At 34.2% G+C, this 25,250-nt stretch overlaps 1 protein-coding gene across 1 annotated transcript in view; it reads left to right on the top strand.

The window, feature by feature from the left end:
* The first annotated feature begins 788 nt into the window (after positions 1-788).
* Positions 789-25,250, top strand: part of LOC126881473 (CD151 antigen-like) — a 76,176-nt gene continuing 51,714 nt past the window's right edge. The window contains exons 1-2 of the mRNA XM_050645748.1: positions 789-809; positions 10,269-10,371. Of these exons, the coding sequence (XP_050501705.1) occupies positions 10,303-10,371 (69 nt within the window). The 5' untranslated portion in view covers positions 789-809; positions 10,269-10,302. The remainder of the gene's footprint in view (positions 810-10,268; positions 10,372-25,250) is intronic.

Raw genomic sequence — 25,250 nt, 5'->3', positions numbered from 1 at the left:
AAGAGTTGCTTTCATTTAATCTTCTATAATAAGCTTTGTCTCCAGCTTCATACATTTTTTTACAATTTTCTAAGGAATCGCTCTTTGGTTTAAAAGTTGTCACAGTTCTTATTTATCAATCTTAAAATCAGACCATATCGAAATCGCACGTAGTCTTTTCTCTATTTAAAAAAATATGGTCCTCGATTATTTAGCGGACTTTAATTTTTTATTAATAAAAGGAAGGGCCTCTACAAGCCCCTCCGGGGCCCGCCCCAAGCGCCCAATGGATAAAACGGCACTGCCTAGAAGTGATAGGTATGAGTTATTACAGCTGATTATTAAGGGTCAAATCGAAGGAAAAAAGGGTCGTGGTAGACAACAAATATCCTGGATAAGAAACATTCGCGACTGGACCGATTTAACACAGACGCTTTTAAGAAAAGCAGAAGATAGAGATGAATTTGCAATAATTATTGCCCACCTTCATTAGCGGAGTCGGCACTGGCAGAAGAACAATTAATTAATATCATGACACTAAGTCGATGATGAAAGATTACACATTGTGAAGGGGATATACCTACAAATCCCTGCCCCAAAAACTAGGAACCATTCGTTGATAGGTGACTCTTACTCTTGGAGAAAAAATACTTATCCACAAATTCATGTATGTAGCAATTTTGAAATTATTTTGTAATTACACAACCGACGAGGTACCTAAAAATTAAATATTGAAATTGCGAACTTAATGTCTATACATAGGCTGATAAAGATAAGATAACGTGAAGCTAGTATATTGAATATGTAGTAGGTTACATTACATTAATTCGGTAAGTGTTTAAAAACAGTTTTAATTTTTATGTTGTTGTTGTTAATAGTGTAGTGAATTCTGAATAAAAGGTAACATTCCAGCAAGATTTTTAATATATATGGTCCTACAACTAACACCTTGTGACATTTGATATATTCATTATTATATTTGCCAGGAAAAAGTCACCTATTGTATTGGACATTTCAAATATACACATTTTTTTAAAATTAACAAATTATAAATCTAAATAGAGGTTATATGAGACTATAGTAAAAAGTATCACTCTATACAGCTGTGAGGTATGGCCACTAAAAGAAAGACCACTGCCAACGCTGAGAGCAACGGAAATGGATTTTTGGAGAAGAGCCGCAGGAAGATCTGGAAGAGAAAGGATTACCAACGAACGCATTAGAGAAATAATGGGAATCAAACAAACAATCACAGATGACCTAACCACAAAACAACTTATCTGGTTCGGACACATACAAAGAATGGATGAACAACGAATACCAAAAGAAATATTAAAATGGCAACCAGAAGGAAAGAGAAAACGAGGTAGACCGAGAAAAAGTTGGAGCGAAGGAATAAATAAAGAGCTGAGAGAGAGGGCCATAGAAGAGGACCTATCAAACAACCGGACGAAGTGGCGATAGGAATTCGGAAAACGGAGGAGAACGGTATAAACCGAGAAGTAGTAGTAGTAACAAATTATTTTGTTTTTTGTTGCGCAAAAATAAAACTATTTTTATATTTTCATAATGGTAATTCATACTGATATATTCTTCTTCTTCTTCTTCTACGGTACTACAGCCCAAATTGAGCCTTGGCCTCCTTTATTTTTTGCCTCCACCCTTGCTTGTCTGTGGCTGCTATTCTCCATATTCTCCATACATTCTCCTAAAAGGGCTTGTGCGTCACTGTTTACTGTGTCTTCCCAGCGCTTTCTTTGTTTTCCAACCGGTCTCTTTCCCTGCATTCTAACATTCAGTGCAGTGCTCTTTTTGGTAGCCTATCCTATCCCATTCTTATCACATGTCCGGCCCATTGCAATCTTTGTATTACAATGAAGTCTGACAGGGGTGTTTTCTTATAAAGTTGATAAAGTTCGTTGTTGTAACGACTTCTGAAGATTCCGTTTTCCCTCACAGGTCCTAGTATTCTCCTCTGTACTTTCCTTTCGAATGTGTCGAGTTTGTTTTTGGATGTTTCTTCCAGGACCCAGGCTTCACTGCCATAACATGTTATTGGTCGAATTAAAGTTTTATATATTCTCATTTTTGTATTTCGGTGGACACTTTTAGACCGAAATATCCGTATTTTTCCATCTTCTGATCTGTCGGCATATATTTCTACTCCCAGGTATGTAAACTTTCCAACCGTTTCAATGTCATCTTCATGTATAATGTTTTGTGGGACTATATTTCTTCTCGTCTGAGTCATTATTTTTGTTTTTTCTGTGTTAATTTCCAGACCGAGCATTTTTGTTTGTGTTTTTAACTCTGCGTATGTTTCCTGTGCTCCTGTTGATGTTCTACTCATAATATTAATATCATCGGCATAAGCGGCCAGTTGAACCGTTCGGTTGGTCAGTAGGTTTCCTCGTCCAGTTTGCATTTGCCTAACCGCATACTCTAGTGCCAGGTTAAACAATGTTGGGGCAAGCCCATCTCCCTGCTTTAGTCCCTGCAAAATTTTGAAAAAGGCTGTCCGGTGGTTTTGTATTCGTACACATGCCTGAGTTTCATCCATTGTGGCTTTAATGAGTCTTATTAGCGTGTGGTATTGCCAATTGAACCAATATATAGTATAGTTTGTTCCTTTTGACTGAGTCGTATGCCTGTTTGAAATCTACAAACACGTTGTGAACATCAATATCGTATTCCCATGATTTGCTCAAGATCTGTTTGACTGTAAATATTTGATCCAGTGTCGATCTTCCCCGTCGGAAGCCCGTCTGATACTCTCCAATAATATTTTCTGCTAGTTGTTGGAGCCGCTCGCTGGTTTATAATATACGTGAGGACTTTATATGCTGTAATAGTAGAGAGATTCCACGGTAGTTTTTGCACTGGAGTTTGTCTCCTTTTTTATAGATCGGGCATACTATAATTTTCTTCCAGTCGTCGGGTATTTTCTCTTCTTGCCATATGTCTTTAATTAATGCGTGGATGTGACTTGCTAGGTGGTGGCCACCTACCTTATACAGTTCTGCTGGAATTTCGTCAACTTCCGGAGCTTTATTGTTTTTTTGGGCCTAAATAACTTCGAGAACTTCCTCTATAGTTGGAGCTTCTACTCCATTATCTACTTCATTCTCTTCTACGGAGTTCATACCCATTTCATCTTCCATGTCTGAAAATAATGCTTCCAGTTTTCTGTGACTTTTTGTTGGTGAATGATTATTTGCTCACTTTCATCTTTACATAGACTTGTTTGAGGCTTATACCCACTTCTTATCTTTTTTATGTATTCGTATACCTCTCTAATTTCGTTGTTTTTTAAATTTTCTTCCATTTTTTCTATTTGTCTATTTTCATAGGCTCTCTTTTTCTTTCTACATATCTTGTCTGCTTTCCGTCTTGCGACTTCAACTAATGTTCGTCTTTCCCGTGTTTTCTCCTCTTCTCTCCTTTTTCTTGTTTCCCAGGGTGGACGCTGCTGCTGTCAGTACTGCTGTTTTGATATTACTCCATTTGCCCTCTATGGAGTGCAGTTTTAGCGTCCTTAACTCATTTACTACTTCTTGTTCGAACTTCTCTTTACATTCCTGGATCTTCAGTTTTTCCAGGTCCAGTTTGTTTGTTCTTTGTTGTCTTTCGTTTCTTTCCCTGTTAACTCTGCATCTAAATTTGGTTTGTTGTAAAAGAAGTAAGTATTATATAGAAGTATTATATCAGTATTCATACTGATATATACATTTTAAAGAAGCAATTGGACATCGTAAATCCTAGGTTTTCACCCGACGTGACCGGAAGTAGAACAGAAAATCGATATTTGAGCCCAACGTGTAACTTTGCGTCGATTGATTTCAGTAATGTTTACCAAACTTTCGGTCATAACTTTTTAACCAGAAGTGATATAAAAAAAGCGGAAGTACCTGTATATTTTTCTCGTCTTGCTGAGGACCGTCGAATAATATATCGCTTGTACTATTTGAGTAACTTTAAAACAGTACTTCCGGTTACAACTCTGGAACCGGAAGTCCGAGTTAAAATTTCTTACCGTTCTCTCTTTCGGCACCTCATTTGGTATTTTATCTGTTCTAAAAACGGATGAGTTGTGATCATGAACAGTCAGACGGACAGAGAAATATATATGAATAATTCAAGGTTTTCATTTTTAAAATGCTGCTTTAACTTCTTTAACTGCTCGCATTCGCCATCACACCTTTACTCTGGGCTAATTAGTATAATACAAGGAAAAGATATTTACCAGCAACTTTATTGCTGGAATCGAATCTTATGATTCTATATATTAATAATATAGGTATGCAAAGTCCGCAGATAGTGTCCTACTTTTTTTATAAACAAAATGGCGCCCCCAAATCGTGTTTTTTTTTTCAATTATTGCTCTATAACTTCAAAGATTTTAACTTTACACCTAAAACACCCAAATAAAAATTCACCGTAATTAAATTCTGCATAGAGATATGTTTTTCCCGATTTACTTCGACGAAAAGTTTTTCTCTAAAAAAATGTGGGGTTTTCCAACAAAATCTTTAATTTTCAACTAAAATTTTAGGTAAGTTATTATTTATCAATAATTCAATAACTTGGTCACATAAAAGCCCTTTTGGTATATATTATATTTCCAGAAGCCAATGGAAATTAAATAAACAGTTTAGCAACAATTAAATTGTTAATTAGAAATGTATGACTATAATAATAACCATAATAGTTATGATACATAAATGAAAGATGTTCCCTGAAACGGAGGGTTCATTACTGGCCATTCAGGATCAGGTTATACCAACCAGAAATTACCTGAAATATATCGTCAAAGACCCTCAGGTTCAAAACGACAGATGCCGATACGGATGTCAAGCCCAAGAAACCATCCAACATATTACAGGGGCTGCCAGGCATTTGCTGCAACGGAATACAAGGAACGGCATGACGCAGTGGAAAAAATCCTTCATCAAGAGATAGCTATCAAGCTGGGACTTCTCCAAACGGACCATCTCCCGTATTATCAATACGTTCCTGAGAGTATGCTTAAGGATACCAACTACAAGCTATACTGGGACCGCACTGTGCTCACAGACCAAACAGTGGCACATAATAGACCAGATCTGGTACTAGTTAATAAATTAACAAGACAAACAACGCTAATTGATGTGGCGATACCTAACAACAATAATCTACGCAGTAAATTTACTAAAAAGATCGCCAAGTACAGAGATCTGGAAATTCAAATACGAAGGCAATGGAGACTGCAAAGTACCCAGACGATACCGATTATTATGTCTACTACTGGAGTTATTCCGAAGACCCTCCTCGAAAGCATAAAAAAGCTGGGTCTGAATGAACATCTTTATAAGACCATGCAGAAAGCTGTACTACTCACGACGGCCAGAAGTGTACGAAAATTTTTGGGAGATACACCTGCATTCCAAGTCACCTAAGGCTCGATAACACGGAAAGAGTCCCAACAGAGCTCAATCCTTTTGTTACCGTAGGTATCTGGGATGAGTCAATTTTCCCCTTAAAGGGAGTGCGAGCAGTATGGCTAAATCTGATAATGATAGATAAGAATAATTATGATTATTGTATAACAAAGCACTATATAGTCCGTTCGCTAAACTCAGACACAACTGGCTAGTGATTTTAGTAAGTAATTTTGCCATAAAATTTTGGTAAAGTTGGTAAAATTGGCAAAAAATAATTACTAAATAGTCAATAATTACTAAATAGTTAGTAATTTTGCCAATTTTTGCAAAATTGTCAAAAAACAAAAAAATTATTGACTAAAATCTCTAGCCAGTTGTGTTTGAGTTTAGCGAACCGACTTTACCTATCTTTAGTACTTTACAGAATTGAAGTTGCACTCAGCGGCTCTAAGCGGCCTCAGGAATATTTTAAAATTATAAACAATTTTTTGGTTTATAAACAAATAGAATATCTCGGCAACTATTAAATTAAGTTAAATTATGCAAATGGTATTGGAAAGAACGCGGCAGGACGGTTCTTTTGAAAGAAAAAACTTTTAATTACAGTGAGTGGTTCCTGAGGTACAGCCGGTTAAAGTTAACCGGCATGTATGGCGAAGATATAAACAATAGGATGGTAATTTTCGAAACATCACCTTTTTATTTAGGTACTCTTTCTTCACGCAAATTTTCATATCTTTAAAAGACTCATAAGATATATTATAATAATAAAAACTATCGGCATTACGAGTGAAAAATACCAAAAATACCAAAATTTAAATCAAAAATCAGGTTGGAGAAAATGGAATCAGAAAGTTCAAAATCGGTATACAGTAAAAAAAATGCATTTTCTCAGCTTCCCATGGAGCAATTTTTTTCATTTTTTTGTTCCCAAGGCACTCGAGCCGAGCAATCTAACTAACTCATTATTAAATGTCAAAGTTGCTTTTTTTGTTATAATAAATTAATTTATTTATTATAACAAAATTCTATATAATCTATAGCAAAAGCGCTTTTATGTCACCAAGTTGTTTAATTATTGATAAATAATTACTTACATAAAATTTTAGTTAAAAATTAAAGATTTTGTTGGAAAAACCCACATTTTCCGAGGAAAATTTTCATCGAAGTAAATCGAGAAAAACATCTCTATGCAGTATTTAATTACGGTGAATTTTTAGTTGGGTGTTTTTGGTGTAAAATTAAAATCTTTGGAGTTATCGAGCAATAATTAAAAGAAAACGATTTGGGGGCGCCATTTTGTTTATAAAAAAGTAGCACACTATCTGTGGATTTTGCATACCTGTATTATTAATATAATAGTATCATAAGATTCGATTTCAGCAATAAAATTGCTGGTAAATAACTTTTCCCAAAAATGGCCTATTCTCCGATAATCTGCCCAGACTACTTGTCAATTTTGTCAAACCAGTGGCGTTGCGCGCTAGCTCTCTTTAATTTTATCTTTGATAGGTACCTCAAGTTTTTAACATAACTACGTTATGAACGCATTGAGTTTGCAGTGGAATCGTAGACAAGAATATACAGAAGAATAATGTGGATGAAAGGTGGAGAAACTAGAGCAAATATTTAATAAAATGGGGAAAGAGATATGAAGTAGTGTAAAGTAATTTAGTTCACAAATAATTAGTCTTTTCTACCCTAAGTGTTCTGGAACTAGTGGAAAATGAGAAATCTTTATAAATGTTATCTAGTTAATAAATAATATTTACTAACTACGAAAAGATGCATAAAATATTGTTTTTAAAATACTCATAAAATAGTTATTTATGAAACAGTTCGTGAAATATGCTTTTTGCGCACACACGCGATGTTTAAAGCACGAGCGGTGCGAGTGCTGTACATCGCGTAAGTGCGCAAAAAGTACTTGACGCACAGTTTCGTACAATATTTTATCTACGATAAACAAATAAAAAAACTGCAACTCTTCGTCCCTTTAATACATTTCTATTCTTTAATTTTCAGAACTTTGACATTTAAAAATTCAAACTTCTTTCAAACCACAAAACTGTCAAAATTTTTGTTATAATTTATTGCTCACATGTCATCACCATGACAACGCGAAAGTTAAGGATATTTGATTATATGAAAATGTGCCAACAAAAAAGAGCGAAAAAGTAAATCCCCATTCGCGCACACATTAAACCCTTCACTAGGGGAGTCAAGATAGAACGAAATCGTGCATTGTTTCGGAATAGTTCAAACAAGCTAATATTTTTCTAAAACTCAGTAACTGGAGTACAGCCACCTACCTAACGCTCTAGTAAATGCGAAAAATCTACTGGTTGGATATAATTAATAAATAATAATTATTTATGATATAGGTAAGTCTTAAAAGTACAATTTTAAGGCACGCATGTGAAAGTTTAAGGCACATGATTGCCTTAAAAATGTACTTTTTAACACGTATATCATACAATCTTTTTCTAGAAACGTCTTATATATCAACAATTATAATTTATTCATTCTCAATTACAGGACAATATCTACAAAAACTTTTTCTTAAACTTGACTGACATTCCACTTTTATATTTTTCTTGACATTACATCAAAACTGCCTATACTGTCAATACGTAAATCATAACAACTATAGAATAACATTTTACTTTTATTGTTATATACTCTAACAAATTTTAATAGTTGTTTTCTACAAACGTGTTAAAAATGCAATAATACAGTTTAAATTAAATTTTAAAAAACCTTTTAAACCACCTTTTTTAAATTGCGCAAGTTGTACTATTAATATTAATGTTAATAAATAAAATATAAATATTTTGACGTTTCACAATTTGAAAATTCACTTTTAACTGCAGTGCCTTAAAATTTTTAAAGCACTAGTGCTTTAAAGTAGCATTTTTAACGCTCCTATGGGGTGCTAAAAATTGCATTTTTAACACGGCTGTAGAAAATAGTTATTTTCCTAACTAGTGCGGAAAGTGATACTTTCACTCACGAGACTGCCGTTGACCCGAACGACGCGATAGCGGAGTTCGGGCAAGCAGTCGAGTGCGGGGAAGACACTTTCCGCATGAGTTAGGAACAATATTTTTTCTAGGGCCGTACGTTTGGAACAAAGCCACAAAAAATGGAGTTACATATCAATTTTTATTTAGAAGTGAAAATACACAAATTAATTCTTTGACAAGGTTGTCAAAACCAAACTTTCAATATAATGGGTTACCACGACGACGATATTGGTTTCCATGACGACGATTCAAAACCATTGTAATTGTCTACTGATCTGACTTTTAAATATTATGTCAAAATAATTTTATTTCATCGAATTATCGCGCTAATTTAATTAAAACATGAACACAATAAGATAAATTTGAAATAAATTAGTAAATAATATCTAAATATTAGTTTATTGCATGTATTATAATATATTATAATGCAATATTACAAGGTATTTTACTTTCCCGCACGCCGTGCAGGAAAATTTACTTTCACGCACGCCGTACGGGAAAGTGCAACTTTCGGAAAGTGGCTCTTTTAGCACGGCCGGCCGCGGCCGTAGAAAAATTTATTTATTTTAACAAAAAATGTTATTTTGTTTAAACAAAGATTGTTTAAAATATTATACAGCTTTTAAATGAAAATATTTCTCTTTTGAACGTTAAAAGGTACACGTTTGGTAAGTTTTTCTAAAAAAGTCTGCAACTGGAAAAAATATGTGTGATAAATTTATTTCGTTATAAATAAATTAATTTATTATAACAACACTAAAGCATCTTTGGCATTCAGTCATGCATTAGTTAGGTGGCTCTACTCGAGTTTCTTGGGAATAAAAAAATATATAAAATTTGCTCCATGGGAAGCTGATGTTGAAATTTGAGATTCTATTTTCTTTAACCTAATTTCTGATTGGGATTTTGGTAGTTTTGTTAGGGTAGTGTTTTGGTAGTTATGTCATGATAATATTATATGTCATGAGTCTGTTGAAGATATGAAAATTGGTATGTAGAGAGAGGAGCGAAGAGGTAGTGGTTCAAAAATTAGAATCCTATTGTTTATAACTTCGTCGAACATGCCGGTCAAGTTTGACCGGTTGTATCTCAGGAATCACTTATCGCAATTAAACTTTTTTCTTTTAAAACAACCACCCTGCCACATCCTGTCCAATGTCGTTTTGTTAATTTAATTTAATGTAAAAGTTGCCGAGATATTCTATTTGTTTATAAGCCAAAAAATTGTTTATACCTTTAGAACATTTCTGAGGCCGCTTATATAATCCCATTTCAATTCTGTAAAGTTCTATAGATAGGTATAGTGCCTTTTTTAGTATATGTTATTATTGCGACCGTAAATTGTTAATTAACAATTTGATTGTTGCTAAACTATTCGCTCAATTTCCACCGGCTTCTGGAAATATAATTACCAAAAGAGCTTTTACGTCACCAAGTTATTCAATTGTTTATAAATAACTACTTACCTAAAATTTTAGTTGAAAATAAAAGATTTTGTTGGGAAAACCCGGATTTTTCGAGGAAAATTTTCGTCGATGCAAATCGGGAAATAAATATCTCCACGCAGAGAAAACGCCTATCTCTGCGCCTAAAAATTGCATATTTTCCAGTAATCTGCCCAGACTAACTGTATTTACTAAAATTCTACTGTATTTACCAAAATTAATTCAATACAAGTGATGACATAGGTATACAAATTGAGCTTGCCCCACATACTTTCGCTGCCAAAAACTCGGTGCATAATTCTAATATATCTAATATTTTTCACACATAGCATAGCACTAAAAATAATTTTCTTTTTTGTTTACACTAAACTGTTAATTATTTTTAGCTTATTTTTCAGATCCGATGTATACTCACATAGGTCGATAAATGCAATGGCGTCAAGATGCTGTACCGTGACGCTGACGAAAACTTTTCTTTACATTTTCCAGATAATATTTTTGGTAAGTTGTTTTAATTCATACACATTTTTAATAGTGGTGGTACATTTTCGCAATTATATAGGTACCAATTAAAATTATTATTACTATATTCTATTTTTTTAATTCAGATTTTTCAAATGAGTTATTCCCGCGTAACAACACAAAATGTGTTGTTGTCAATAATAGTAGGGGAGGAAAGTATGCTAAGTTTGCAGTTAATCGAGCGTTATGGGGACCTATTGGGTTGTGAAGATTAGGTCCTAAAACCAAAAAAGTTAAATCAAGTTTTCCATTAAGTGGGGACTTTCCATTTTTTAAATTAATTTTCCATTTCCAACAATCGTTTTTTACGATTATAGCGCCATCTACACATAATTCGAAAAAATGTCTCGAATAAAAGTTACTTATTTTTACGTAGAGAATCCAAATTTGCAATAAAAATGGGGGCTCCTATTTAAGATTTTAAAGTAACCCCCCACCTCCACCTCCCTGGTGGTTGTGTTTGGTATCATCCGATAGATTTTTGAAAAATATTGAATACGTATTTTTTAGTTTTTCGATCTGACGTTCATTTCGCGAAATATTCGCTTTTTTTGTGAAACTTTGTGACTCACCCATTTCCTTACGCCCCGCTCAAATCGTTAAGATTTTTGAAATACACACTGTTTTGCATGTAGTTAATTTATGTTATCTTAATCTGACGATTTCGGGCTTTTCTAAAGATATATTTTTATTTTTCGGACCCCCCTTAACGAACTCCCCTGTATTAAGAGCCAATATATGGTAGAGGTACATTTACAGGGTACCAGGTTTCTCCACATGTGATAATCTGACGAGATCGAGTAACTGCAAAAATCCCCGCTTGGGCTCCCCTACCATAATGTTAATCATAACATTTTATATATTGCATATAAACTGCTCGTCAAAAGTTATAGATATAGAAAATTATGCTTATTTTCATAATTGATTTTTTCGGGAACAGATTAACGGATTCTACTAATTTTTTTTTATTATTTTAGATCTTTCTATAATATTTACACAGTGGTGCAAAGGTTTACTCAAACTTCTTTTTTGTACTTATACCGGGTGCAAGAAAAGTAATGTTTTGTTATGATAAGTTTGAGACGCCCTATAGGGAGGACGAGGTACAAATGTGAGTATACATCAGAACCGTATTGTAGTCATATGTTTTGGAATATTTTGCTTTTTGGATGTCCCTGATATCTTTGAAATAAAGACAATAGGTGGTTTTACTCTTTAACATGTGTTTCAACTGAAACAAAACTAAATTAACAATAAAAAATAGCAGTTAACAAAACTTTAAAAACAGAAAGGTACATAAGGTAAACTGTTCTTATCAACACCTATAAGAGTTATTTCTGTGCTCTGTGCGTAAAGCGAGTTAAGTCCAAAAATGGTCGAAATTAGAAAATGCACTATCTGTATGTTAGAATTTGATATCTACATGTGTGTATAATTTGTCAAGTCCAATTCCAATTCTAAACTGAGATATTAATGAAAAACAATATGTGTAAAGCGTGTTATGTCCTGAACTTAGACTCATGATTATTTAAGAAACAGGAAGACTCAGTGTGTTAAGTCCCACAATTTTGGGACTTAACACACTGTACACTAATGAGTTATTAAGTGCGCCACAGGACGTTGCAAACTTTAAACGCGTTTATCTCAAAACGGTGTTTTAGGACTAAACTCTCTTTACGCACAGAGCACAGATTTGTCGTCCAGGTAAGCGATATGCACAGCGCAATATAAGAAAGACGAGATTGTTTAATGGAGGCTCTGTAATGTTTTGGGGTGGAATTTCCTTGAGAATAAGTACGGATTTGGTGTCTACGTGGAGGCTCTTTAAATACCGAGAAATTATCATTACACAGATTTTTTTCTTTACTCTGTTCCTTTCGCACTATATGTAAGAAATAGACATGGCCTCATCACGTATGGCATGTCGTAAGTTATAACACATATTAAAGAATAAGACCGTCTAGTTTCTTTGTTATTAAGGATATCAGAGAAATTACAAAAATAAAATATTGGGAAAATATCAGACTACAACATAACATTGATGCATATCCATCTTTGTGCCTTTTCCTCCCTACAAGGTATCTCAAACTTTTATTTCGGTTAAAACACATACTGAATTACAAAACCGTATATTTTTTTGTTTCTAAAGATATCAGGGACATTAGAAAAACAAAATGTTTACAAAACATAAGACTACAATACGATTCTATACTCACATTTGTACCTCGTCCTCCCTACAGGGCGTCTCAAACTTAACATAAGAAAACATTTCTTCTTATCCACCCGGTATAAGTACAAAAAAGAAGTTTGAGTAAACCTTTGCACAACTGTGTAAATACTAAACAAAAATCTACAATAGTAAAAAAAAAATAGCGGAATCTGTTAATCTGTTCACGAAAAAATAAATTATGAAAATGAGCCTAATTTTGTATATCCCTTTTGACGAGAAGTTTATATTCTATTGTCTAATTTTCTACAGTTAATCACAAAAATATTGGTAATAACGTTGTATCACGCTTTGTATGGATAATAATGATAAGGTGTAGGATTAAGTCGGTAGGGAGTAATTTACCAAAATACAAAATTGTTTTTAAAATAGTCGCCTGTCTGTTGAGATGGAAGTAGCCGCACGGAACCATTTGTCGCCAATATAATAAAGAGTGTACACTTTTTTAGTGTTTTTTTAGTTGTCTTACATTATCATACTCTTCAATTTAGTCATCGAAGAAATCATCAACAGTGTCAACAACAGAAGAGTACACAGAACGAAAAACTACGAGAAAGAAGTAAAAATACTATATTACGCACAATATTGATAGCCCAAGATGAAGATAGTCTGCACAGATTGGTTCACAGATTTAACATAATAGCAAAATAATCAATATGAGAACCAATCAGATATGCAAAATTGAGATTAATGGCATCAGTATTGAACAAGTAACGGAATAAAATACCTTGGAGTTCTGGACAAAGACGTGAGAGCCAAGTACAAAAAGGAAATAGACTGACAAATAGGGTGCCTTAATAACATTATATGGCAAAACCGACATATTAGCACAGATGAAGTCAAGAATTGTTATATCCAGATAAGACCAATAATAACATATGCATGAGAAACCAGACCCGACACATTCACAATACGAACACTACTGGGAACGGAAGAGATGGGAGTATTGAGGAGAATTACAGGAAATACGCTGAGAGATCGAAAGAGGAGTGAAAATATTAGAAGAAAACGTACAGTGTATTAACGAATGGACAGTGACAAAAAAAAGAATGGAATAATCACCAAATCACAGTTGGGGAAACCCGTGTGGCCAAAATAGTAGAGATAAATTACCAATTGGTAGAAGTATTTGAAGTGAATATGGGTCTTAAACAGGGCTGCTGTCTATCGCCGACACTATTTAAAATATATTTAGAGCAAGTTTTGAAATCCTGGAAAAGGAAATGTAAGAATATGGGTATACCGCTAAATGATGATAACATGCTATACACTCTATGTTTTGCGGATTTTTTTTTTTTTAACATCCCATTTATTTACGATCTGTAATAATGATTACAATAAGTAAATTGTTTAACAATTAAAAGAGACTTGCAGGAGACTGTCCAGTGACAATAACCTATAAAATCATAATTTTAGTACTTAACAAAATTATTTGTGACTAATAAATAAAACCCTATAAATAAAACTCTATAATAAATAAAATATTTTTGAAAATTTAAAATTTAAAATCTTGTTCGTAGATCGCTTGGAGTGTGGCGCTTTAGCCTTCTGTTTGCCTGGGGTCTCATTAGGTTCTTCGCTAGCCTGTTGGGGTGGTTTTGTAGTCGGATGTCGTATTTTTGGGCGTAACTGGCAATTTCTTCTTTGACAGTCTTCATTTGGAGATCACGATTGATGTGTTCATTGGGCATGTACCACGGTGCATTTGTGATAATGCGCAAGGTTTTCGATTGGAATCTCTCCAGGATGTCGATATTGGATCTCGACGCAGATCCCCACAGTTGGATACCATAGCTCCATATTGGCTTAATCACTGCCTTGTATACTAAAATTTTATTGTACAAACTCAGTTGTGACCTTTTTCCTATCAGCCAGTACATTTTATTGAGTTTCAGACCCAACTGTTTTCTTTTCGTGAATATGTGTTTCTTCCACGTTAATCTGCGGTCCAAGTGCATACCTAGGTATTTTACGTCATCCTTTTGTTGTAGTACTTGATTATTTATTGAGACGGTTGGGCACGTATCTTTTCGATTAGTGAACGTTATATGTACTGACTTGCTTTCGTTTACTTTAATTCGCCATGTTTGTAACCAGATATTTATACTGTCGAGATTTGTCTGGAGCAGTTGCGAGGCGATGTACGGGTTTGAGTGAGCTGCAATGATTGCTGTGTCATCTGCATATGTGGCTGTGATGATGTTTTGGCTTGTAGGAAGATCTGCTGTGTAGAGTAGGTAGAGAACTGGTCCAAGGACACTACCCTGAGGTACTCCAGCGTTGATTGGATATAAGTTAGTGCACTGATCTTTAACTTTTACAAGGAAATGGCGGTCGGAGAGATAGGACTTGAGGATTAGAAAGTAGTTGAGAGGAAGGACTTTTCTTATTTTGTATAGCAAGCCAGTGTGCCAGACTTTATCAAAAGCCTGCGAGACATCCAAAAAGGCTGCAGAGCAGTATTGCTTCTCTTCTAAGGCTTTGTTTATGGAATTGCAGACTCGATGAATTTGCTCGGTGGTAGCATGTTGTTGTCTAAATCCAAACTGGTGGTTGGGTATTAGCTGCTTTTCCACGAGGATTGGCTGTAATCTGTCTAGTAAGAGTTTTTCAAAAACCTTTGACATCACTGAAAGTAGACTGATAGGTCTATAGGACTTAACTTCTTCTACAGGCTTGCCTGGTTTGGGTATTAAGATGATTTGTGCCACTTTCCACAAAAGGGGATAGTAACCAGTTCTTAAGATTGCGTTAAAAATCTGTGTCAAATATTGCACGCCTTTCTTGGGAAGTTCTTTTAAAATTCTTGCAGTGATTAAGTCGAACCCTGGGGACTTTTTCGGATTCATATCTGTTTGGATTTTGTTGAAAACTTGTTTGGCTGTGAATTTCTCCAACGGTGCTTCTAGTTGGTATGGATATTCTAAATACAATTGAATATTATCTTCTGCATCAGAGTTGTTGTTTTGGGCATGTGGTTGGAACACTTCCTCCAGGTATTTGGCAAAGACTGTAGCTTTTTCGTTGTTACTTTTAGCCCATCGTCCGTTACTGGCCCGGATAGGCGGATTAGAGAGTTGTGGTCTGTTAATCTTTCGTGTTGCCTTCCATAGCGAGTATTCGGAGGTTTCCGTAGCAGATAGATTTTGTAGATATCGTTTTATGTCGTTGTTTTTATTGTTGTTTAACAAAGTTTTTAGTCGCGCTGTAGCTTGGTTTAATCTATTTTTATCCTGGGGTGCACGGGTTCTTTGCCATATTCTGCACAGATTGGTTCACAGATTTAACATAATAGCAAAATAATCAATATGAGAACCAATCAGATATGCAAAATTGAGATTAATGGCATCAGTATTGAACAAGTAACGGAATAAAATACCTTGGAGTTCTGGACAAAGACGTGAGAGCCAAGTACAAAAAGGAAATAGACTGACAAATAGGGTGCCTTAATAACATTATATGGCAAAACCGACATATTAGCACAGATGAAGTCAAGAATTGTTATATCCAGATAAGACCAATAATAACATATGCATGAGAAACCAGACCCGACACATTCACAATACGAACACTACTGGGAACGGAAGAGATGGGAGTATTGAGGAGAATTACAGGAAATACGCTGAGAGATCGAAAGAGGAGTGAAAATATTAGAAGAAAACGTACAGTGTATTAACGAATGGACAGTGACAAAAAAAAGAATGGAATAATCACCAAATCACAGTTGGGGAAACCCGTGTGGCCAAAATAGTAGAGATAAATTACCAATTGGTAGAAGTATTTGAAGTGAATATGGGTCTTAAACAGGGCTGCTGTCTATCGCCGACACTATTTAAAATATATTTAGAGCAAGTTTTGAAATCCTGGAAAAGGAAATGTAAGAATATGGGTATACCGCTAAATGATGATAACATGCTATACACTCTATGTTTTGCGGATGATCAGATTCTTATGGCCCAGGATTATCACGATATTGAATATATGACCCGAAAAATCATAGAAGAGTACCGGAACTGGGGTTTAGAAGTGAATACCAAGAAAACGGAATATATGTACGTTGGAGGTATACAGCAGGATCTAGCGTTGGAAAATGAAATAACTATTAATCACTGTCAGGAATATAAATACTTGGGTCTTAAAATTACACAAGATGGAACGTTGGACAAGAATATCCAAGAAAGGTGCACACAATGAAGGAAAGCTATCGCATTATTGAACAAAATCCTATGGGACCAAAGTATCTCCAAAGAAAATAAACATAACATCTATAACAGCATTGTTAAGAGCATTATAACATACAGCAGCGAAGTTTGGCCACTTAAAGAAAAATCCGACTGAAATGGACTTCTGGAGAAGATCTGCTGGTATATCAAGAATACAAAAAATCAGAAATATAAGAATATTGGAGATGATGGATGTAAAGCATACAATAATGGACGATATAAAAACAAAGCAACTAAGATGGTTTGGCCACGTACAACGTATGGAAGACGACAGATTACCCAAGCAAGTGCTAAGATGGGCACCAAAAGGACGGTGAAAAAGAGGAAGACCTAGGAAAAGCTGGATAGAAGGAATCCATAGGGAAATCAGAGAAAGAGGCTTGAACGAAGACATGTGCTACGATCGAGAGCAATGGCGATTGGGAATCGGAAGACGTCGTAGAACGTTATGAACCGATTATATATATAGAAATATCGGACGACCGCGCAAAGTACTGTGTGACAACCTTCCATAGAAGTATCAATCCGATCCAATCAAAACAAGCAGAATTGCATACAGAGAAAGAAGAAGAAAAATATATCTATTGTAGGTATAGGAAACCTGCATAAAATTTTAAACTCGAAAAAAAATGTTATAAATTAAAACAGAACATACAGTATGCGGCAAAATAAACAGTACTGAAATGAATATTGAAATGTTTATGATTATTTATATATCTATAATACATGATAATATAGTCTTGCAAACATCATTCACGACGACGCACGTTCCCAATAAAGCAGATGTTAAACATGCCCTCTGGCCAGTGGCGGATCTACGGGGAGGGAAATGAGGAAATTTCCACCCTAACAAGGTCCAACATTAAAGAAAAAAAAATTGTTCAAACATAAAAATATATTAGCTCACATGAAACCGAAACCACAGAAAGACAAATTCAACCCAATAAACAAGCTAGTTAGAAAAATTAAGCAAAATTAATGCCTATAAGTTATTATTTATGTCTTTTATGTAATCTAAGTTTATCTTTGGTATGTCTTTTGGTTGGTTTTTCATTGGAAGTTCCCACCTAAGGCAAATTTCTAGATCCGCAACTGCATCTGGCACGAAAAAAATCTTTAATTCTAGTCCTCAATTCCGAAATGGCAGACGGTGACTCCTTCAGCATTCCCCATATGTACGCATCTGGTGGAGGTTAGTTCTGCTGAGTGGAAGCTCCATAAATGATCGCACAGTATTCGAAGAGACTCCCTGGCAGTGTGACAGGTTATCCCATCCTGCTGAAACCATTGATCTTAAGAATTTAAGCTTGGACCGTTTTTGTGACCTTTTCCGTATTGCCGAAAATAGTACTCCAATATAAAAAATTTTTCTGCAAAACTGAGAACCATCCTGAAGTATCTAATATTAACATGATATTGACAAACGTTATAACAATGTTCAGAAACCACTCAATACGTTTCGGCACATGACGCATACAAATTTGAGGCATACGAATTTCAGTACTGTTTATTTTGCCGCATACCGTAGGTACTTACATTAAAACATATTAAAGAAAATAAGTCTTTCGTTTGGCCCCTAATCGAGAAAAATTTAAATTATAGCAGGTAGCCCAAAACGCGTCCTTATTGGTCGTGGCGTCATATCACTATAGTATTTGATGACCTCGCCATTAATTCATTAGGTTTGGCATTCGTTATGACATTCAGTTTTATAAATATTTTGATAGTTGCATATTAAGACATATTATATTATTTCAATGACATACGTTAAATGTCATTCTAAAATATAATGATGTGACGTCAAAAGTGTTCGCACGTTTTTGGGTCGTTTGAAATGGTTTAAATACACAGAAGATTTTAAATTTGTATTGCTAAGTTATTACGAGTTTTTGAAATTTTGGAAATCTCATTTAGTGTGATGCCTAGATATTTAAACTCCATCACTTGTTCTATTATCTGACCCCCCAGCTCCAATGTACATCTTATTGGATTCGCTGTTATAACCATGCATTTAGTCTCTTTTGGAAAAATTAACATGTTAAATTTTTTGGCAGTTATATTAAATTGGTGCAGCATACATTGTTAATCATTTTCACTTTTAGATAATAGTATCGCATTGTCTGCATAGCAGCTATTTAATTATTTTAAGTTGTTTCTCCCATTTATCATCCTTTTTTAATTCTTATTTTTTTATTATTTCATCCACGATCAGGTTCAACAGTAAAGGGCTCAAGGAATCCCCCTGTCTTATCCCATTGCCAACTTCAATTGGGTTGGTTAGTTTATCTTCTACTTTTACTTTTATTGTGTTGTTCTGTTAGATGTCCTCGATGGTTTTAATTATTCCTAGAGGTACCTTTCTTGAGTATAACAAATGGATAACGTCCTTTAATTTGACCTTGTCAAATACTTTCCTAAGGTCCATGAAACGTATATATGCCGGTATATTGTATTCTAACGATTTCTCTTGAACTTGCCTCATTATAAATATATAGCATCGGTGCACAATCTTCCCGACCTAAAACCTTGTTGTTCTTCTGCTAAAATTTCATTCAGTTTATTTGTCATCACTTTGGCTGTTAATTGTCATGTTGTGTTTAATAAGTTAATTCCTCTGTAATTCTCCGCGTCCCATTTGTCTCCTTTTTTGAATACTGCCTAGTACTGCCTATAATACTGCCTGGTATAATACTGGATGCTTGATATCCATTCTTGTGGTATTATTTTTTGTTCTATTATTTTTTGTATTAGTTTTAATAGTTGTTTAGTCAGGTCTTGTCTTCCATACTTTATGAGTTCGTTCGACATTCTGTCCACTCCTGGAGATTTTCTATTTTTTAATTTTCTTAATGCTTCCTTTACCTCTCCCTCCTCGATGTTTATTTCTTCGTTTGTCATAACTTCAGGTGTTGGTGGTTTATTATCGTCTCCTGTAGCAAAGAATACAGCAGCCAACTGCTGTATGGTGCTGTATTCTTTGCCTGTAGCAAATAGAGATCGGAAGTAGTCTGCCCGTGTTTCCTTATGAATGTATTTCGTTTTTATTAATTCGTTCATCTTTTTTTTTTTGTCCTCTGATTAATCTCCATGCTTCTTTTTGTGTTCCGTAGAAGTCGTGTTCCATCTGTTTTGAGAAACTCTACCAGTGTTCCCTTTTTAATTGTCTGACTAAAGTATTTGTTTCGTTTCTGATTCCATTCGTCCATTCGTCTAGGTAAAAATTCCAACGAAAGTCGATCCCGTGTGCTCACAATATGAGTATACTGAAAAAATGAAAGACAGCTCAGACAGCATGTCAGCTCAGAGATGATCAATCGTGCCCTACTAGCCCAGTAAATGAACGGGAAATTCGGCGATACCGTGTAATTTTCAGGGGCAACTCCGAATTGCATGAAAATTTTGATTTAGGTTCTACTTACCCTCCACTTCAAAGTTGAAATTGTCCCGTTGGTTGCTTTTACTTGGGGGGTGACAGTCACCCCTTCTCGGGGGGTGAAAAAACATACGTTCAAGATAAGACCGGAAATGGATAAATTGACTGATTTTAAGCAACTTTTGTTCTATAGAGTTTTTTACGTAAGTCAATACTTTTCGAGTTATTTGCCATTGAAAATGTTGATTTTTCGACAAAAAACTACGTTTTCAGACGGTTTTTCGCAAATAACTCAAAAAGTAAATACTTTATCGAAAAAAATATTCTTAGCAAAAGTGTAGCTTATAAAAAACCCAAAAAAATGGTGTATCAGTAAAGTCTATCAATTAAATAAAAACAAAGTTGTAGCTCATGAAAAATACGTTCTTATTCGTCTAATTCCAAATTGAATATTTCAAGGTAAAATCACCGAAAAATTAAGCACTTTTCGGGAAAAACCCATTTAAACTTTTTTAAAGTGTTTATAAAAAGCTTTATTTTAATTGTTAACAAAAGTTTTAGCATTAAAAATAAGCGAGTTACGCTCAAAATAAAGTTGGCCCTCTTTTTTTTTTGTAAAAAATCATGAAAATCTTGCCGTGTTTAGCTCCCCAAATGAAATTAATCGCTACCGCTTTACAAACAATTTACTTACCTATCTATTTTTTATATGATCTGTAAGTCTCACCGGTTTAAAGTGTTTATTTTTGAAAGGGTTATAATTGAGAAAGCTTGAATGGGTCACTAATCACGGGTGTATGCAAATTTTGAACAGCCATATCTTAACCAATTTTTGTCTTACGGAGAAACAAAATGAAACTAGCATATTTATAATAGCAAAACCTTCATTTTTTTACTCCTTAAGATTGTTCTTATCACTAATAATTTTTAAGTTATTTTGAAAAAATGAAATTTTTCAAAAATTTTTAGAAATTTTTTTTTGTTATAAAATCAAATGTTTTCAAAAATAAGCACTTCAAACCAATCAAACTTACAGATCATATAAACAATACACATACAGTTAAAATAGATGGTAAAGCCAAACGATTAATTTCATTTAGGGTGCTAAATAGAGGGAGGTTTTCACGATTTTTTTACCAAAAAAAAGGGGCCAACTTTTTTTTCAGTGTAACTCGTTTCTTTTTGATGCTGTAAACTTTTGTAAAAAACAAATAAGAAGCTTTTTTTGATACTTTAAAAATTTAATGAGGTTTTCCTGAAAAAAGCTTCTTTCTTCGGTGATTTCGCGTTGAATTATTCGATTTGGAATTAGACGAATAAGAACGTATTTTTCATGAGCTACAACTTTGCTTCGACTAAATTTGTAGACTTTACTGGTACACCATTTTTTTCGTTTTTTTATAGGCTACACTTTTGCTAACACATTTTTTCAATAAAATATTTACTTTTTGAGTTATTTGGGAAAAACGGTCTGAAAACGTAGGTTTTTTGTCGAAAAATCAACATTTTAAATCGCGAATAACTCGAAAAGTATTGACTTACGTAAAAAACTTTATAGAACAAAAGGTGCTTAAAATAAGTCAATTTATCCATTTCCGGCCTTATTTTAAACACGAGTTTTTCACCCCCCGAGAAGTGGTAAATGTCACCCCCCAAGTAAAAGCAACCAACGGTACAAATTCAACTTTAAAGTGGAGGGTAAGTAGAACCTAAATCCAAATTTTCATGCAATTCGGAGTTGCCCCTGGAAATTACACTCCAAAACGGTCATTTATTGGGCTATACGTTTCACGCTCTCCAGAGATTTTTAGAGCAGATCATATAGCAGTGGCGGCTGGTCAGGGTCGGCAGGGACCCACACATTTATGGACACATTATAGATTTTTTTAAATATTTAATTTAGTCAGAGTTGATGATATTCGTTTCTGTGAAATAAAAAAAATATCGGTGAGATAATACAGACTAAATTATATTCATTGTTTTTAAAAGAATTCGATCGATCTCATACGTTAAGTGATCCCTGTGCGCTGTGCGTAAGAGACTTTTCAAAAATGATCCTATAGCCATGCACCCGACTGCGATTGTGTGTTTTCGGCAAGCCGTCCCCAGATTGAAGATTTGCTTGTAATAAGAAGCTATGGAATATTAGCCGATAGGCAACCAATTATACATTTCTCGTTTCTATTTGAATGGCAAGTACGGCAGAAACCAATCTGCCGAGCGGTGATCTGCAAACGGTAGCAAGGCACGTACCTAGCCACGTACCTTGCTATCTCGCCCGGGATAAAATTATGAAATAGGTAAGTAGGTTAGTTTATGGGTAGTTTTACGTCGTTTAATGATTGATATTGTAATTTTTTTTTGTTAGGAATTACCATTTAGGTGACAGGATGAATCGGAGGATTCGTTACAAGTTAATTATAGAGAACAAATAAAATTGTTTAACAAATTTTATAATTTACTTTTTGACTCGAAGACATTTAGCGGCGTATCTAAAACAGCACAGAATGAAAGAATCAATTAGTAGCTACATTTTGATGATTTTCGGTAGAAGTAGACGAAACTACTGATAGAGGTAACATGTCATTCACAAGTATCAATTGTTCTTCGATACACGTTACGTCTAATATTTATGAGAGGTTTTTAGGTTTTCACACGTGAGTAGAAGCCATAAGACAGAATATATTTTTGGTGTTTTAAAGAACATATTAAAATTTTTTGATATCAAAAATAAATTGGTAAGGCAAATTTATGACGGCGCTGCCTTGATGTCCGGTGAATTGTATGATCTCCAGGCAAAAGTTAAAACTATTGCACCAGGCAAAACTATTATTTACTCACTTTTATAAGTCATTGACCTCTTTGACGATTCAAAATTTAAAAGTTACGCCAAAGAATTTTCAAAATATCTATTAGACAAGTTCATTAAAAATTATCCATCATTATTTAATCAAATAAAATAAGAAAATGGATTAACAGGTTTATATGCTGATCCAAATATTTTCGGAAGGTGGGATAAGTTACAAAATATGTATAATTTTATATACTGCAATTCATTAGGTACAACAAACTGTTCCCCAAATTAATAAATTATTATGCTCAAATGTGGGCAAATTCTGCCTCAATGAACGGGATTTGTCTTGTCTCAAAAGAGTCAAAACGTACTGTCGAAACACCATGAAACAAGAGAGAATGTCAAACTTGTCTCAAATTTCAAATGTCAATGGAAAAAACTTTTAAAATCTCTCCAAAGCAATAATAAATTAGGCATTCCAAATCACGTGATATAATATGGCTGCTGGATGGCGAAACTGTCATCCATAGGCGTATCCAATGTTTAAACCACTTCATATTTAATTTGCTATCACAATTTCACAAATTTCGCTACACAATTAACAAAAAAACAAAACCAAACAGGATATTCTTTACAAATTTGTCAATATTCAATGTAAACATTAGATACGAAATGACCACCCCCCTTAACTATGTCTATGGCCATGTCAGTTTAGCCATCCACCGGCCACCACTGACAGTTCATTGGAATCCCTAATTTTACAATGACGCTATAACCCATTTTGCTGCTTCAAAACAACATAGACTAAATATACTTAATTTATAAACAGGTTTAGGTTCTAAATTTATAGGAAGAAACAAAAACCAAAAATCTCCTATGAAATTAAAGCCTTTTTAATTAGATGACATACCTATCTGAGGAGACAAAACCTTGCCGACCCTGTCCCTAAAGCCATTAGCCGCCACTGTCTTATAGTCCCTCTGAGGATCTCTGGAAAGAGTGAAACGTACGTAAGGAGATTACTTATTATTGATTGATTATCTCCGAAATGAAATATGAGTTGTCTTTCATTTTTAAAAAGTAAATAAATACATACTGGATTTTATAAGCAGAGGATATACAATAAAGAATGCGTGCACCTAACTTAACCAATATTAAGAGGAAACAGTAGCGATCAACAGGTAGCGAAAACGCGTTCCAAGATTGCGGCTGTAATTTGGAATATTTTTTCGAGATATTTGGCACATGTATTCGTAATATAATAAAGAATGGCGGTACAGAGCCCAATTTGAAAAATATATTAATATGTGGAAATTACTCTGTAATTATACCATATTTAAAAAACGAGCCTATACCGCCACTAAGAAGAACAAAAAAATACACTTTCTTCAAATAAACTTTTTTATCCGATGCCTAGATTTTGTGTCATTTTGGAACTACTAAATTTTTTTATTTTATTAGTAGTTCCAAAATGACACAAAATCTTGGCATCGGATAAAAAAGTTTATTTGAAGAAAGTGTATTTTTTTGTTCTTCTTAATGGCGGTACAGGCTCGTTTTTTTAATATTGTATTTAATTACAGAGTAATTTCCACATATTAATATATTTTTCAAATTGGGCTCTGTACCGCCATTCTTTATTATATTACGAATACGTGTGCCAAATATCTCGAAAAAATATTCCAAATTACAGCCGCAATCTTGGAACGCGTTTTGGCTACCTGTTGATCGCTACTGTATCACCTTAAAAATGGAATAAGCAATATTACTCCAGGGTAATAAGCTAGAAATAGACCATGTTCGGGACACTCAAAGATCCAGGTAGCTGACTACTTTTTTAGTTATTGTAGACCTATAGGAAGAAAACCTACCTGTTTCCTGCCTAGAGTTCGCGCCCGTTTTTTAATTATTAACAATTTAGTGCAAAAATCGCGATTTTTTCGATTTTTTGCACCCCATTCAAAAACTAAATAATTGACATAAAATTACAAAATTTAATTTTTTAGAGCATTAAAAAACCTTCAAAATGCCGAGTTTTGAAAGTTAAAAAGTTAATTTGTTGCTACGAAAACTGCAAAATAAGTGAAAATCGTTATTTGATAATAACTTTTACTAAAACTACCTTAGAACTTTAGTGTTTCACCTAAAGTTGGGTATTGGGGTACTTAACAAACCCTCAAAATTTGAGACCGATCCATTAATTAGTTTGAGAGTTATTCTATTTTTTTTATCCCAGAGACC

This window comes from Diabrotica virgifera, chromosome 3 (assembly GCF_917563875.1).
Source record: "Diabrotica virgifera virgifera chromosome 3, PGI_DIABVI_V3a".
In the NCBI taxonomy this organism is placed as follows: domain Eukaryota; kingdom Metazoa; phylum Arthropoda; class Insecta; order Coleoptera; family Chrysomelidae; genus Diabrotica; species Diabrotica virgifera.
The sequence above is the reverse complement of the archived record's forward strand: the minus strand, read 5'-3'. Positions and strand labels throughout refer to the sequence as shown.